The sequence below is a fragment of the Coregonus lavaretus genome, assembly GCF_964263955.1.
Source record: "Coregonus lavaretus genome assembly, chromosome: 18".
In the NCBI taxonomy this organism is placed as follows: Eukaryota; Metazoa; Chordata; class Actinopteri; order Salmoniformes; family Salmonidae; genus Coregonus; species Coregonus lavaretus.
Genome location: NC_140005.1, coordinates 12,791,827 through 12,809,402, shown reverse-complemented (window position 1 = coordinate 12,809,402; position 17,576 = coordinate 12,791,827). Strand labels below are relative to the sequence as shown.

Genomic DNA, 17,576 nt, shown 5'->3' with positions numbered 1-17,576 from the left:
TACGATATTAGCTATGCTGGCAGCACGATCGCAGATTTTTTGTCTTCAAAATAAGAGTCCCCCAGCAAAGACATAATATATATACTCTACCAGTCAAAAGTTTGGACACACCTACTCATTCAAGGATTTGTCTTCATTTTTACAATTTGTTTTACATTGTAGGATAATAGTGAAGACATCAACACTATGAAATAACACATATGGAATCATGTAGTAACCCAAAAAACGGTTAAATAAATCAAAATATATTTTATATTTGAGATTCTTCAAATAGCCACTCTTTGCCTTGATGACAGCTTTGCATGGTCTTGGCATTCTCTCAACCAGCTTCATGAGTTAGTCACCTGGAATGCATTTCAATTAACAGGTGTGCCTTGTTAAAAGTTAATTTGTGGAATTTCTTTCCTTCTTAATGCGTTTGAGCCAATCAGTTGTGTTGTAGTAGGGGGGGGGATATACAGAAGGTAGCCCTATTTTTCTAAAAGGCCAAGTCCATATTATGGCAAGAACAGCTCAAATAAGTAAAGAGAAACGACAGTCCATCATTACTTTAAGACATGAAGGTCAGTCAATGCGGAACATTTCAAGAACTTTGAAAGTTTCTTCAAGTGCAGTCGCAAAAACCATCAAGCGCTATGATGAAACTGGCTCTCATGAGGACCGCCACAGGAATGGAAGACCCAGAGTTACCTCTGCTGCAGAGGATAAGTTCATTAGAGTTACCAGCCTCAGAAATTGCAGCCCAAATAAATACTTCACGGAGTTCAAGTCACAGACACATTTCAACATCAACTGTTCAGAGGGGACTGTGTGAATCAGGCCTTCATGGTCGAATTGCTGCAAAGAAACCACTACTAAAGGACACCCATAAGAAGAAGAGACCTGCTTGGGCCAACACAAGCAATGGACATTAGACCGGTGGAAATGTGTCCTTTGGTCTGGAGTCCAAATTGGAGATTTTTGGATCCAACCCGCCGTGTCTTTGTGAGACGCGGTGTGGGTGAACGGATGATCTCTGCATGTGTAGTTCCCACTGTATTATTCTACAATGTAGAAAATAGTAAAAATAAAGAAAAACCACTGAATGAGTAGGTGTGTCCAAACTTTTGACTGGTAGTGTATATGTAGATATCTTTGTTAGAAAGAAAACTATATTTCCCTTAACGGAGTGATGCTGAATGTACAAAATGCTCAACTTACCCCACTCTCCCCTAACTATCCTGTAATGGCTAATGGAGCATTATATTAGCCTGTTACAATCTGCTAGCTAGGAGTTACTGTATATTGGCATATTAAAACAACCATTCAGGGCTCTACAGGGTTACCATTTTGGTCGCCAATGCTCCTAAATATTGTGCTGTGCTACCTGGAATATTTATTTGGGCACACCAGTGCCCCTTGGGGAAAAAAACGGTATTTTGTAATTGCTGGCAATTCTCATTATTAATACCTCAAATATTTTTCCTTGTGCTCCTAAAAGTCTTTATGTGCTCTTACATTTGTCAACTTAGGAGCACATGTGCTCCTTGTAAAAAATGGCAGCATAGAGCCCTGCCATTATATAGCCTAGTCTACTATGATTATTTGTTTCTATGTTACACCTTGACCCAATGGACTAGCTCGTTCAGGCTAGGTGTAAAATATAAAATTAATACATATTTCTCTGTACCTAGGCTGTTGCATTCAGGTACATTTTATTCTAAGCTGTTTGACCCTTGTCCTTCTGCTGTTCCAAAAATAAGACCTTGTTGTGAGCAACACATCCCATGGAAATGTATCCTCAGCAGTTTCACCCCCACATGACAGGCAAACCGGCTATAACGAGCTTACTGGTTACATTTGGAGATCTTGGAACTTAATATCTCCCACCAGCAGTGCACACTTAACAGAGGTATGAGGTTGATGTTGATAGATAGTCTTAAAGGGATACTTAAGGATTTTGGCAATGAGGCCCTTTATCTACTTCCCCAGAGTCAGATGAACTTGTGGATACCATTTCTGTCTCTGCGTGCAGTTTGAAGGAAATTGCTAATAGAGAACGACCGATAATCGGCCGAGCCGATATATCGGGCCGATATTGGCTTTTTCTAGTGTATCGGCTATTGGCCCTTCTTTACCGATAGTCCCTCTACATAGCAAAACTGCTGATATGTCGCGCTGCATGAGGCAAATGGTGGTCACACTAGATACTGACTGGTTTTCTGATCCACGCTCCTCCCTTTTTTTTAAAGGTATCTGTGACCAACAGATATCTGTATTCCCAGTCATGTGAAATCCATAGATTAGGGCCTGATTAATTTATTTCAATTGACTGATTTCCTTATATGAACTTTAACTCAGTAAAATCTTTGAAGTTGTTGCATGTTGCGTTTTATATTTTTGTTCAGTATGCTTCTTACTTCCTTCATACTGGACACAGAGGCATAGAAATGGTATCCACAAGTTTGTCTGACTCTGGGGAAGTACTGTAGAAAACGGGCCTCATTGCCAAAATCCAAAAGTAGCCCTTTAACATTGTCCTTCTTGTGGTATTTGGACCTAGACCTAATTTGACATTTTGTTTTAGTAAATGAGGAGTATGTATTGATGAAGTAGTATTTGACCAGTGAATTATTGAAACATCAGCTTTTTTATGCTGAGAAAGGATGCATTCAGTGACAATGAATGCTCATTATACTTTCTCATTGAGACCTACATTAATTTGTTTTGTTTTTTACATTCATGCATAGCCTGAATAGTTAAATATACCTACATTGACATCTAAAGCCTGTAACCATACAGCTCTATTGATGGAACAGTAGAGCATGTAATGTATGGCAACTGCTTGGCCTCCGACTGGCCTCCGACCGCAAGGCACTACAGAAGGTAGTGCGTACGGCCCAGTACATCACTGGAGCCAAGCTTCCTGCCATCCAGGACCTCTATACCAGGCGGTGTCAGAGGAAGGCCCTCAAAATTGTCAAAGACTCCAGCCACCCTAGTCATAGACTGTTCTCTCTGCTACCGCACGGCAAGCAGTACCGGAGTGCCAAGTCTAGGTCCAAGAGGCTTCTCAACAGCTTCTACCCCCAAGCCATAAGACTCCTGAACAGCTAATCATGGCTACCCAGACTATTTGCACTGCCCCCCCCCCCCCCCCCCCCCCCCACCCCATCTTTTTACGCTGCTGCTACTCTGTTAATTATTTATGCATAGTCACTTTAACTCTACCCACATGTACATATTACTTCAACTACCTCAACTAGCCGGTGCCCCCGCACATTGACTGCACCGGTACCCCCCTGTATATATAGCCTCCTTACTGTTATTTTATTTTACTTCTGCTCTTTTTTTCTCAACACTTTTTTTTGTTGTTTTATTCTACTTTTTTATTAAAAAGAAATGCACTGTTGGTTAAGGGCTGTAAGTAAGCATTTCACTGTAATGTCTGCACCTGTTGTATTCGGCGCATGTGGCCAATAACATTTGATTTAATAGTGGCTTGTGTCTCTATTGTGTTGGAGAGGGGTTGGGGCGTTGCTCTGCCTGCTCATCAATTATTCATGGTCAGGGACAGGGAGGGATGTGGAGCCTAGGCAACGCTTGTTGATACTCAGTCAGTTTGGCTGAGGGACAGTAATTGAAGAACAACCATTACCATTCAGTGCAGTCAAACTGACATTTTCCATAAAGGTAAGCCACTCAGTTCTTTGTTAATTATTGGACTTTGCTCATTGCTATGTTTGAGGCCTGTGTAATACTAAGGCTATTTAGTATACTTGTCTTAGGCTACTTCTTGGTGTTTCTTTGTTGGTCTTTTGTTGGTTTCTGTTTTGCAATGGTGGTGGATGAGGTGAAGTGGTGAACTTCCTCATTCAATACTACGTGCAGAGAATCCTTGAGGTTCGTTGATTGTTGCCTGGTGTCACGCTGCTGATAGCGGCTGTGCTGCCTCTGAGACACGAGGGTGTGTCAGCTCAGCAGGTTCATGTTGCCTCAACAACTGAACTGGAAACAAAGGCTCTACTCAGTTGTGTGTATGACAGAATGATCTGAACGGAGAGAAAATATATTATATAAATGTTTTTAACAAAGCCTGTTAGCCTAGCCTCACTTTCTTTAGAGTTGTGATTGGGCAGATAATTGAGGTTGAATAGAGACGTTGACTGATTCAATTTCTTAATCTGCCCTTTCGTGACAGACCAATATAGCCAGCCACTGGTTCTCAAAATATGCTTATTTCTTACAATCGTATTACAGCCGGTGTTTACTTTTTTGCTGTACATTTTTTAATGGATTTATGATATTGAAAAACAAATGGGGCCTATCCGAGGATCAAATAGCTTATTACAGACATTAAAATTGAGAGTAGGTAGGATAAATAGGCCTAATTAGTAATATATAAATCTTTAATGAATATATATTTTTGCCTATCTGTTTAGGCATAGATTGTCAGGCTGCATTGCCAAATGAAGACCTTTTCATCTCTTTTTTTTTTAGTTTTCTTGAGTGTTGTTGTTGGGTTGAAATTCAGAACATTGCATAAAATTAAGCTAATTTCGGAATATATTTAATTGAGCATACTCTTAGAAAAAAGGGTTCCAAATGGGATCTTCGGCTGTCCCCATAGGATAACCCTTTTTGGTTCAAGGTAGAACCCTTTTTGGTTCAAGGTAGAAATATTTTGAGTTCCATGTAAAGCCCTCTGTGGAAAGGATTCTACTTTGAACCAAAGGTTTCTCCTATGGGGACAGCCGAAGAACCCTTTTAGGTTCTACATAGCACAATTTTTTCTAGGAGTGTACCACATCATTCTGCAAGTCGTGGCAACACGAGCCAATCCTTAAAAGTTTTCCCCATCTCATTTGTTGGAGTATTATTTCAACTCAATCATGCTATGTAGGCCAAGGCCTAATGATCGACTACCGTCCCATTGCCTCGGACTTAAGCATTAGACCATAAGAATTGCTGAAAGTAAAAGGAAATTGGTATATTAGGCCTAGACCCTGCCCTTGTCCAATAGACTACAACATGTAGGTTACGAGTGAATCGAAAAGTAGGCCTACAATTCAAAGTTAAGAAGGGACTGCACACCTTGACATAGCCTAGCCTAAGCAGCAGACATTGGAGCACTGTATAGGCTAGTAGGTGACTGTCAGTTAAGTAGCTAGCTAATCTTTCGTTTAACAGGCCTCAGGCCTATTCTTTGCCTTCAACGATGGAGCTAATCTCAGTATTGTATTGCGCTGTATTTTCTGTCGTATAGACGAACCCAGCCTTGGTGACTGTCTAGCTCTCGTTGTTCCTCCGCTAGGTCTGGAAAACTGATTGTAGGTCTACTTCCTCATTAGTTCAGATTGTCAGATGCATGAATGGGTTCAACATCTTTGGTTCAGGTCAGGGATGGGGGCATAACCTACTGTTATAACGAGTTTCTGCCCAGTCTCATGTCCTCCATAGCCTTCTGTTATAATGAGTTGCTGCCCAGTCTCATGTCCTCCATAGCCTTCTGTTATAATGAGTTGCTGCCCAGTCTCATGTCCTCCATAGCCTTCTGTTATAATGAGTTGCTGCCCAGTCTCATGTCCTCCATAGCCTTCTGTTATAATGAGTTGCTGCCCAGTCTCATGTCCTCCATAGCCTTCTGTTATAATGAGTTGCTGCCCAGTCTCATGTCCTCCATAGCCTTCTGTTATAATGAGTTGCTGCCCAGTCTCATGTCCTCCATAGCCTTCTGTTATAATGAGTTGCTGCCCAGTCTCATGTCCTCCATAGCCTTCTGTTATAATGAGTTGCTGCCCAGTCTCATGTCCTCCATAGCCTTCTGTTATAATGAGTTGCTGCCCAGTCTCATGTCCTCCATAGCCTTCTGTTATAATGAGTTGCTGCCCAGTCTCATGTCCTCCATAGCCTTCTGTTATAATGAGTTGCTGCCCAGTCTCATGTCCTCCATAGCCTTCTGTTATAATGAGTTGCTGCCCAGTCTCATGTCCTCCATAGCCTTCTGTTATAATGAGTTGCTGCCCAGTCTCATGTCCTCCATAGCCTTCTGTTATAATGAGTTTCTGCCCAGTCTCATGTCCTCCATAGCCTTCTGTTATAATGAGTTGCTGCCCAGTCTCATGTCCTCCATAGCCTTCTGTTATAATGAGTTGCTGCCCAGTCTCATGTCCTCCATAGCCTTCTGTTATAATGAGTTTCTGCCCAGTCTCATGTCCTCCATAGCCTTCTGTTATAATGAGTTGCTGCCCAGTCTCATGTCCTCCATAGCCTTCTGTTATAATGAGTTGCTGCCCAGTCTCATGTCCTCCATAGCCTTCTGTTATAATGAGTTGCTGCCCAGTCTCATGTCCTCCATAGCCTTCTGTTATAATGAGTTGCTGCCCAGTCTCATGTCCTCCATAGCCTTCTGTTATAATGAGTTGCTGCCCAGTCTCATGTCCTCCATAGCCTTCTGTTATAATGAGTTGCTGCCCAGTCTCATGTCCTCCATAGCCTTCTGTTATAATGAGTTGCTGCCCAGTCTCATGTCCTCCATAGCCTTCTGTTATAATGAGTTGCTGCCCAGTCTCATGTCCTCCATAGCCTACTGTTATAATGAGTTGCTGCCCAGTCTCATGTCCTCCATAGCCTTCTGTTATAATGAGTTGCTGCCCAGTCTCATGTCCTCCATAGCCTTCTGTTATAATGAGTTGCTGCCCAGTCTCATGTCCTCCATAGCCTTCTGTTATAATGAGTTGCTGCCCAGTCTCATGTCCTCCATAGCCTACTGTTTTAATGAGTTGCTGCCCAGTCTCATGTCCTTTGCCTTCCTTATTACGCCTGTATGAAATGCAAGTGAAAGTCTGCACTTCCCACTATTTGCTGCCACCAAGTGAGATCTTTGTTTCAATTGATAACATTTCTGACCTCAAAGCTCAAAGAAATACCAGCCTTTGAAAACTAAAGCAGTGAGTGGACAACAGACATTCCCTTTATTTTCATTGCTTGGCTTAGGGCCTATATATGTACAAGCCATAACACATTCATAAGCATATTGACTGATATTTTAACGAAAACATCAACTTGCGGCTGTTGATTCATGTATGAATGTGTTTTATAGCCTATGGCTTATGAATGTGTTTTGTAATGATGTTCTTATGAACATGAGCTTCACATATGCCCAGCCAGCTACTGTGGCAGCCAGGTTTATGTGTCATAATAACCCCTCTCTTCGTGTGTCCTAGTCGTGGCAGTGAGGTGTAGCCATGGACACCAGCACCTCTCTGGCCATCCAGAGCCTGTTCAGCTACGTGGAGGAGGACAACGTGCCGGCCATCAAAGCCTACCTGGACAAGTTCAAGGAGGTGGACAGCAGGAGCGAAGTGAGTGATCAAAACAAATTGTATTTGTCACATGTGCCGAATACAACAGGTGTTGACCTTACAGTGAAATGCTTACTTACAAGCCCTTAACCAACAATGCAGTTTTAAGAAAAATAAGTTAAGTACAAAATAAAAACTAAGTAAAGAGCAGCAGTAAAATAAAATAACAGTAGGGAGGCTATATACAGGGAGTACCGGTACAGAGTCAATGTGGGGGGTTACAGGTTAGTCGAGGTAATTGAGGTAATATGTACATGTACGTAGAGTTAAAGTGACTATGCGTAGATAAGAAACAGAGTGTAGCAGCAGCGTAAAAGAGGGGGTGGGGGGGAGGGGGAACAATGCAAATAGTCCGGGTAGCCATTTGAGTAGCTGTTCAGGAGTCTTATGGCTTGGGGGTAGAAGCTGTTAAGAAGCCTTTTAGACCTAGACTTGGCGCTCCGGTACCACTTGCCGTGCGGTAGCAGAGAGAACAGTCTATGACTAGGGTGGCTGGAGTCTTTGACAATTTTTAGGGCCTTCCTCTGAAACCGCCTGGTATAGAGGTCCTGGATGGCAGGAAACTTGGCCCCAGTGATGTACTGGGCCGTACGCTCTACCCTCTGTAGTGCCTTGCCGTCAGAGGCCGAGCAGTTGCCATACCAGGCAGTGATGCAACTAGTCAGGATGCTCTCGATGGTGCAGCTGGATAACCTTTTGAGGATCTGAGGACCCATGCCAAATATTTTCAGTCTCCTGAGGGGGAATAGGCTTTGTCGTGCCCTCTTCACGGCTGCCTTGGTGTGTTTGGACCATGATAGTTTGTTGGTGATGTGGACACCAAGGAACTTGAATCTCTCAACCTGCTCCACTACAGCCCCGTTGATGAGAATGGGGGCGTGCTCGGTCCTCTTTTTCTTGTAGTCCACAATCATCTCCTTTGTCTTGATCACGTTGAGGGAGAGATTGTTATCCTGGCACCACACGGCCAGGTCTCTGACCTCCCTACAGGCTGTCTCATCGTTGTCGGTGATCAGGCCTACCACTGTTGTGTCGTTGGAAAACTTAATGATGGTGTTGGAGTCGTGCCTGGCCATGCAGTCATGGGTGAACAGGGAGTACAGGAGGGGACTGAGCACGCACCCTTGAGGGGCCCCCGTGTTGAGGATCAGCGTGACAGATGTGTTGTTACCTACCCTTACCACCTGGGGGCAGCCCGTAAGGAAGTCCAGGATCCAGTTGCAGAGGGAGGTGTTTAGTCCCAGGGTCCTTAGCTTAGTGATGAGCTTTGAGGGCACTATGGTGTTGAATGCTGAGCTGTAGTCAATGAATAGCATTCCCACGTAGGTGTTCCTTTTGTCCAGTTGGGAAAGGGCAGTGTGGAGTGCAATAGAGATTGCATCATCTGCAGATCTGTAGGGGCGGTATGCAAATTGAAGTGGGTATAGGGTTTCTGGGATAATGGTGTTGATGTGAGCCATGACCAGCCTTTCAAAGCACTTCATGGCTACAGACGTGAGTGCTATGGGTCGGTAGTGGTACCTTAGTCTCTGTGCCCAAGAACACTATGTTGGTCTGCTTGAAACATGTTGGTATTACAGACTTAGTCATGGACAGGTTGAAAATGTCAGTGAAAACATTTGCCAGTTGGTCAGCACATGCTCGGAGGACACGTCCTGGTAATCCGTCTGGCCCTGCAGCCTTGTGAATGTTGACCTGTTTAAAGGTCTTACTCACATCGGCTATGGAGAGCGTGATCACACAGTCGTCCGGAACAGCTGATGCTCTCATGCATGCTTCAGTGTTGCTTGCATAGCAGTAATTTAGCTTGTCTGGTAGGCTCGTGTCACTGGGCAGCTCGCGACTGTGCTTCCCTTTGTAGTCTGTAATAGTTTGCAAGCCCTGCCACATCCGACGAGCGTCGGAGCTGGTGTAGTGCGATTCAATCTTAGTCCTGTATTGACGCTTTGCTTGTTTGATGGTTCGTCCGAGGGCATAGCAGGATTTCTTATAAGCGTCCGGGTTAGAGTCCCGCTTCTTGAAAGCGGCAGCTCTACCCTTTAGCTCAGTGCGGATGTTGCCTGTAACCCATGGCTTCTGGTTGGGGTATGTACTTACGTTCACTGTGGGGACGACGTCATCAATGCACTTATTGATGAAGCCAGTGACTGATGCCATCGGAAGAATCCCGGAACATATTCCAGTCTGTTCTAGCAAAACAGTCCTGTAGCTTAGCATCTGCGTCATCTGACAACTTCTTTATTGACCGAGTCACTGGTGCTTCCTGCTTTAGTTTTTGCTTGTAAGCAGGAATCAGGAGGATATAATTATGGTCAGATTTGCCAAATGGAGGGCGAGGAAGAACTTTGTAAGCGTCTCTGTGTGTGGAGTAAAGGTGGTCTAGAGTTTTTTTCCCTTCTGGTTGCACATTTAACATGCTGGTAGAAACGAGGTAAAACGGATTTAAGTGCATTAAAGTCCCCGGCCACTAGGAGCGCCGCCTCTGGATGAGCGTTTTCCTGTTTGCTTATGGCCTTATACAGCTCATTGAGTGCGGTCTTAGTGCCAGCATCGGTTTGTGGTGGTAAATAGACAGTTACGAAAAATATAGTTGAAAACTCTCTTGGTAAATAGTGTGATCTACAGCTTATCATGAGATGCTCTACCTCAGGCAGGCAAAACCTTGAGACTTCCTTAATATTAGATTTCGTGCACCAGTTACAGTGGGGAAAAAAAGTATTTAGTCAGCCACCAATTGTGCAAGTTCTCCCACTTAAAAAGATGAGGCCTGTAATTTTCATCATAGGTACACGTCAACTATGACAGACAAAATGAGAAAAAAAAATCCAGAAAATCACGTTGTAGGATTTTTAATGAATTTATTTGCAAATTATGGTGGAAAATAAGTATTTGGTCAATAACAAAAGTTTCTCAATACTTTGTTATATACCCTTTGTTGGCAATGACACAGGTCAAACGTTTTCTGTAAGTCTTCACAAGGTTTTCACACACTGTTGCTGGTATTTTGGCCCATTCCTCCATGCAGATCTCCTCTAGAGCAGTGATGTTTTGGGGCTGTCGCTGGGCAACACGGACTTTCAACTCCCTCCAAAGATTTTCTATGGGGTTGAGATCTGGAGACTGGCTAGGCCACTTCCAGGACCTTGAAATGCTTCTTACGAAGCCACTCCTTCGTTGCCCGGGCGGTGTGTTTGGGATCATTGTCATGCTGAAAGACCCAGCCACGTTTCATCTTCAATGCCCTTGCTGATGGAAGGAGGTTTTCACTCAAAATCTCACGATACATGGCCCCATTCATTCTTTCCTTTACACGGATCAGTCGTCCTGGTCCCTTTGCAGAAAAACAGCCCCAAAGCATGATGTTTCCACCCCCATGCTTCACAGTAGGTATGGTGTTCTTTGGATGCAACTCAGCATTCTTTGTCCTCCAAACACGACGAGTTGAGTTTTTACCAAAAAGTTCTATTTTGGTTTCATCTGACCATATGACATTCTCCCAATTCTCTTCTGGATCATCCAAATGCACTCTAGCAAACTTCAGACGGGCCTGGACATGTACTGGCTTAAGCAGGGGGACACGTCTGGCACTGCAGGATTTGAGTCCCTTGCGGCGTAGTGTGTTACTGATGGTAGGCTTTGTTACTTTGGTCCCAGCTCTCTGCAGGTCATTCACTAGGTCCCCCCGTGTGGTTCTGGGATTTTTGCTCACCGTTCTTGTGATCATTTTGACCCCACGGGGTGAGATCTTGCGTGGAGCCCCAGATCGAGGGAGAATATCAGTGGTCTTGTATGTCTTCCATTTCCTAATAATTGCTCCCACAGTTGATTTCTTCAAACCAAGCTGCTTACCTATTGCAGATTCAGTCTTCCCAGCCTGGTGCAGGTCTACAATTTTGTTTCTGGTGTCCTTTGACAGCTCTTTGGTCTTGGCCATAGTGGAGTTTGGAGTGTGACTGTTTGAGGTTGTGGACAGGTGTCTTTTATACTGATAACAAGTTCAAACAGGTGCCATTAATACAGGTAACGAGTGGAGGACAGAGGAGCCTCTTAAAGAAGAAGTTACAGGTCTGTGAGAGCCAGAAATCTTGCTTGTTTGTAGGTGACCAAATACTTATTTTCCACCATAATTTGTAAATAAATTCATTACAAATCCTACAATGTGATTTTCTGGATTTTTTTCCCTCAATTTGTCTGTCATAGTTGACGTGTACCTATGATGACAATTACAGGCCTCTCATCTTTTTAAGTGGGAGAACTTGCACAATTGGTGGCTGACTAAATGCTTTTTTTCCCCACTGTATACACAGACCGCCTCCCCTTGTCTTACCGGAGGCAGCGTTTCTATCTTGCCGATGCAGCGTATATCCCGCCAGCTATATGTTATCCATGTTGTTGTTCAGCCACGACTTGGTGAAACATAAGATATTACCGTTTTTAATGTCCCGTTGGAAGGATATTCGTGATCGTAGTTCGTCTACTTTATTATCCTATAATTGTACGTTGGCTAATAGGACTGATGGTAGAGGCAGATTACCCACTCGCCATCGGATCCTTACAAGGCACCCATACCTACGTCCCTGATATCTGTCTCTTTCTCATGCGAATGATGGGGATTTGGGCCTTGTCGGGTGTCTGAAGAAAATCCTTTGCGTCTGACTTGTTAAAGAAAAAATATTTGTCCAGTACGAGGTGAGTAGTCGCTGTCCTGATATCAAGAAGCTCTTTTCGGTCATAAGAGATAGTGGCAGAAACATTATGTACAAAATAAGTTACAAATAACGTGAAAAAACACACACAATAGCACAACTGTTTGGGAGCCCGTAAAACGGCATCCATCTCCTCCAGCGCCATTCTTCATAGGCACTGATAATAAACATTAAAGGGGAAGTTCACCCATTTTTACATGTGGCCTTATTTTCATTCTTTCTGTGCTTGTAGTTGATCACTCAAACCATAAAAAAAAATAAAAAAATTGTTAGTCATCACTTGCCACTGACTACAATGCATTATGAAAATGTTTCTAAGCATGTTATAAAATGCTCCAAAATACTCCAAACCAACTCATATTACATCAGAATCTCATTCTGGATAATGTCTCTGCACTCAATTTAGATTTTTTCCCCCCATTGTCCAATAAATCCATATTTGCATATTTTTTGTTGTTGTTGTAAACAGCATCATTCAAACATGGATTTATGGCACAGTGGGAAAAAAATTAAACATTTAGCGCAGAGACATTATCCAGAATGAGATTATGATGTAAAATGTTGTTGTAAACAGCATCATTCAAACATGGATTTATGGCACAGTGGGGAAAAAATTAAACATTTAGCGCAGAGACATTATCCAGAATGAGATTATGATGTAAAATGAGTTGGTTTGGAGAGTTTTGGAGCATTTTATAACATGCTTTAGACACATTTACATAATGCATTGCAATCAATGGCAAGTATTGACTCAGCAAAATGTGACAACCAATTTTCTCTGAAATGAAACAAAATATAAAAAAACAGTTTTTGGGATCAACTACAAGCACAGAAAGAGACAATATAAGGCCACATGTAAAAATGGGTGAACTTCCCCTTTAACATTGTCACAATGAAGAGTTCAGCCACTAGCATGTGTGACATGCACGCCCAGTTACAAGCATGCTAGTAGAGTTTGCTGCAGGTGGACCAGCAATAATACACCGTTGTAGTATGGATGAAGCCTGAGCTGGAATGTGAAGCTAACTGAAGCTGGTTAGCTTTAGAAAACCCAGAGTAGATCTAGCTTGCTTCGTAGGATACCCTATCCATTATTAGGAACACATGTTATTTAAGATTTTCAAACAGGTATTTTAAATCCTGGGTGCTGATTTGTTTTTTAGACAGGCAGCCCAATTCTGATATTTATTTCTGAAAATGAGCTGATGTGTGAAGATCTGATGTGATGTCTCCTCAGAATGGTCAGACTCCCCTGATGGTGGCATCGGAGCAGGGCAGCCTAGAGATGGTCCAGGAGCTCCTCAGGAGGGGAGCCAACGTCAACCTGGACGACGTGGTAAACAGACATGCATACACACACACAGACGCGCATACACACACGCACACACACAACAAATGGTAGTTAGACCATGGCTTTGAGGTTTGGTGTCGTGTGAGTTTTAGACCCAAAACTTTTCCAACCACACACCTACACTCAGGAAAGGGAGGGTAAGTCTCCTCGGAACACGTCAGATTTAGGTTGCTAAAGGTACATAGTCAAAACCATTGTTCAACCCTGATATGCACCACAATTCCAACAGAATACAATACCACATGAGGTTAACATTTGGTCATTTTAGCCACATTATTCAGACATGGCATAGAGGTCTTCACTGCCCAATAATCCCTTAGTATCCAGCCTGCTGAACTCACCACACTGTGGGTGGGTTAATACAGAGCCCCATAATGAACACCTGTAGATGGCCTCAGGCCTCAGTTAGAATAAAGTACAGGGTGTAGAGCTGCTGTCTCCATCAACACACCCACCCTCAACCTCTTACTAAACCTCGCGCACACGCACACACACACACACTCACCCACCCTCAACCTCTTACTAAACCTCAAACACACACACACACACACTCAGACTCTCACTACACACGACTGAGTGAGACTGACCAGACCTGGGCACTGTCTCTCTCTCTCTCTTTTACTCTCTCTCTTTCTTTTCTCTGTCTGACACTAACTTTCACCACCCTGCATCCATGAGCACCTGGTACGACCAGCTGGTAGGTACAATACTGTGGAGCGGATTAATACAGACCGGACCCACAACCCTCTGATTGGTGGTGGTCCACGGCGACGACGACGTGATTGGAGTTTCCGTGGTGACCCAGTGTAACCCCTGTGTGTTCTGCCCGTCAACAGGACTGCTGGACGGCGCTGATCTCGGCGGCTAAAGAGGGCCATGTGGAGGTGGTGAAAGAGCTGCTGGCCAACAATGCCAGCCTGGAGCACCGGGACATGGTGAGAGAGGGGAGGGGAGGGTGGGTACTGGGTGTTGGGCAGAGACATTGGAAACAGTAAAGCTTTTGAACCTGTGTGTAACATTTCTGTTGAAAGACTAGTTTGATTGAAAAAGCTAGGAAAAACATCTTTAGATAGAGATGAAAGGATGATTATGCTTGATTTGGCCTTCTTTTTCTGGATACTAATGTATTTTGAGAAGCTTTCATGTCTAAAACATTCTGGGGTGAAGAAGGTAGCTTACGTGTCCGGCACAGCAGTGTATCTGTCATGAATAGTATCCATAGGATATTCCGTATGAGACCTAGAATACCTGAATGCTGATTGGTTAAAACCGCAGACTACAACACAATACAATACTTGCATTATTGGTCCATTTGCACGGATATTCTTTATTTTTTGCTGTCACACTACCAGACCTGACACACAACAGTTAGAACTAGTTTCTTCACATTCTTCCTCTTCTTTTGTATGTGTCACTGCAATCCATTCCAGGCTGCTTTGAAGTGATTCATCCGTTAGCTTCGGACACGATTCCATTAGCTTCAATATGATCTCCTCCATTTTGTAATAATTGCATTTTGTGAGCGCTGGATGTCTGGAGTACATTAACCTGGTTAATAACTGTAATCCAAACCTCTCAGTGCAGGAAAGCCCACTTCATGTCCTGCAGTATCTATCCACAGTTCTGTGTTCATTCACAATTCACAGTAGAGTTCCTAGTCAAGGCTATTCTAAATGCCTTGTTTTTACAATATGCCAATGAGAGAGATTAGCATTTTTGTACACCTCCGCAAATGAAAGCATTCCGAGAGTGATATTTAAGCAGCATTGGGGGGTGGGGGTAATGGAGAAAAAGACTAATGACTGTTTGTTCATTATGAGTGTCGTCATGACCAAAGCTTTTTCACTTAAGCTACATTTTACCTTCTGAAATGTGCTATTTTCATTTCATATTTTTTATTTAGTGGACTTGTTCCAGTGTAAGGTGACAGAGGCCATCAGTCATGGTAGTCTTAGGTGCCAGCCTGTCTGGACTAATAACAGTATTAAACCACTGTGTGGCTACGTACACGTCGTGCTATATGACCTCTCTCTCTCTCTCTCTCTCTCTCTCTCTCTCTCTCTCTCTCTCTCTCTCTCTCTCTCTCTCTCTCTCCTCTCTCTCTCTCTCTCTCTCTCTCTCTCTCTCTCTCTCTCTGTCACTCTCTCTCTCTCTCTCTCTGTCACTCTCTCTCTCGGTCACTCTCTCTTTCTCTCTCTCACTCTCTCTCTCTGTCACTCTCTCCCCCCGTCTCTCTCTCTCCCCCCGTCTCTCTCTCTCTCTCTCTCTCTCTCTCTCTCTCTCTCTCTCTCTCTCTCTCTCTCTCTCTCTCTCTCTCTCTCTCTCTCTGTCACTCTCTCCCTTGGTCACTCGCTCTCTCTCCCCCGTCTCTCTCTCTCTCTCTCTCTCTTTCTCACTCTCTCTGCCGGAGAGGTAGAATCCTCTCCCTCTACCACTCATTAGTGGTAAATTCCTGTGGATTTATTTCTCTCCTCCGCTCCGTCATTCCCCCTCTCTGCCACCTCTCTAAATTGAAGTGCAATACTCTCCCTCTGGTGTGAAATTATTGCGTCATTCATCGTCTTTCTAATTCCTACGAAATATCACCGCTGCAACACCTAAGCTGAAATATGGGGATATTGCCCAAAGTGAATGGCTAGCCACTCTAAGAGGCATATCCATTTGAGGAAATATTTTTGTTACATTTCCAGGAACACGTGGAGACAATCATATCGACAGATACTGAAAATATATTAGAGAGATGTTTATTTCTCCTATTGCTTGGGTTGGTCCCATCTCTCAATGTATATCCTATCCTGTCAATAATATAGGGGATCAATGTCAACAACAATCTCTTCGACCCCCACCCCATCCCTGAAAACAGACAGAATATTGGTTGCTAGCTCGTCTCATTCCTAGGTGATGGGTGTGGTGGCAGCCATTTTGCGCCTGACTGCCCAGTGCTAAGCTGTTTTTGCGGTGGGTGGGCAGGGCTATATTCAGTTCAAATTGAACTGGGAGATGATTAGATGGCCACTTCTTGATAAAGCCAGAGTGATATTTTAGCTGTGGACAGGCATGATGTGCTGTGTGTCCTGTATCAGGATGGAGTCTGTCTGACTGGCTGGTACTGTCAATATACCAGGGAACCTAATGTCTGCTCTTATACAACTACAATACACTGTATATGGGTCTTTCTATAAACTAGGGTATCAGCTGTTGACAAGTCATTGTTAATAATCTGCCATTTTTTTTGTTCATGTCATTACATTAAGATATAATGGGGTAACATACTGTAGCTATATTCAATCAAATTCACGAGTTGATTTAAAACCTGTTTAAAACCCTTTCTCATGGTTGCTGTCTTGATGGATTTGTCCAAAATCATGTTACATAAAACATTACTTTTCTGTCATTGCACTTATGGCAGTGTAAGTTGTCATTATATCACATATTAAGCATTAATACGTTAAATTAGGCATTGAACTTGAACCCTGTAAGGATCCTGGATATAGCTGTCTGACAGTTTTTTTGTATAGAGATCTCAGAAATGCAGTGTAACTACATAACATTTCATGTCTCCTTATGTTACGGGGTGAAAACAGTTTTCATGGGCACACAAATCCCCCCAAAATGTATGTGATTGCTAAATCGAATGCTTCTAAACCGAAAGAGTCACCTTACCTTGAAACTTAGAACCTAAATCGATACTGTCATTAACGTGGTTCTTCAATAACTTTGCATAATACTTGTTGGATGCACATTTGGTGTTGAGCTGTTTAATCTAATTTTCTATATTAGGCCCTTTATGTACAGTTATATAAATTATACAATTGTATAACATTGAGGTCCTTGAAAATTACAATTAAGTGTTGGAAAAAGTCCTTGAATTTGACTTGCCAATGTCTGTCTGTATGAACCCTGCTTAAAGGATGTATAGTCCTAGGCCTATGTTGTTACATAGGTAGAATTTTGGGCCAATTTGCATATATTCCTCTAAGTAGGCCTACGCATGTGAAACTGCATAAAAATCATTTTCTTTTTGTTTCAAACCATTTAGACATCTTGATCCCAATGTCACGCATTCGCCCCATTATTTATAGAAAGATCCAGATATACTTCTTGAGGGTCATTGTATATCTGAGGATAGATGTAAGCAATGTGGTTGAGTAGAATAGCATTTCTGAAAGTGTCTAC

At 43.1% G+C, this 17,576-nt stretch overlaps 1 protein-coding gene across 1 annotated transcript in view; it reads left to right on the top strand.

Moving 5' to 3' along the window:
- The window catches only part of LOC311145419 (kinase D-interacting substrate of 220 kDa B-like), a 102,712-nt gene that overhangs the window by 242 nt on the left and 84,894 nt on the right, over positions 1-17,576 (top strand). The window contains exons 2-4 of the mRNA XM_084181655.1: positions 7,206-7,343; positions 13,287-13,385; positions 14,237-14,335. Of these exons, the coding sequence (XP_084037781.1) occupies positions 7,227-7,343; positions 13,287-13,385; positions 14,237-14,335 (315 nt within the window). The 5' untranslated portion in view covers positions 7,206-7,226. The remainder of the gene's footprint in view (positions 1-7,205; positions 7,344-13,286; positions 13,386-14,236; positions 14,336-17,576) is intronic.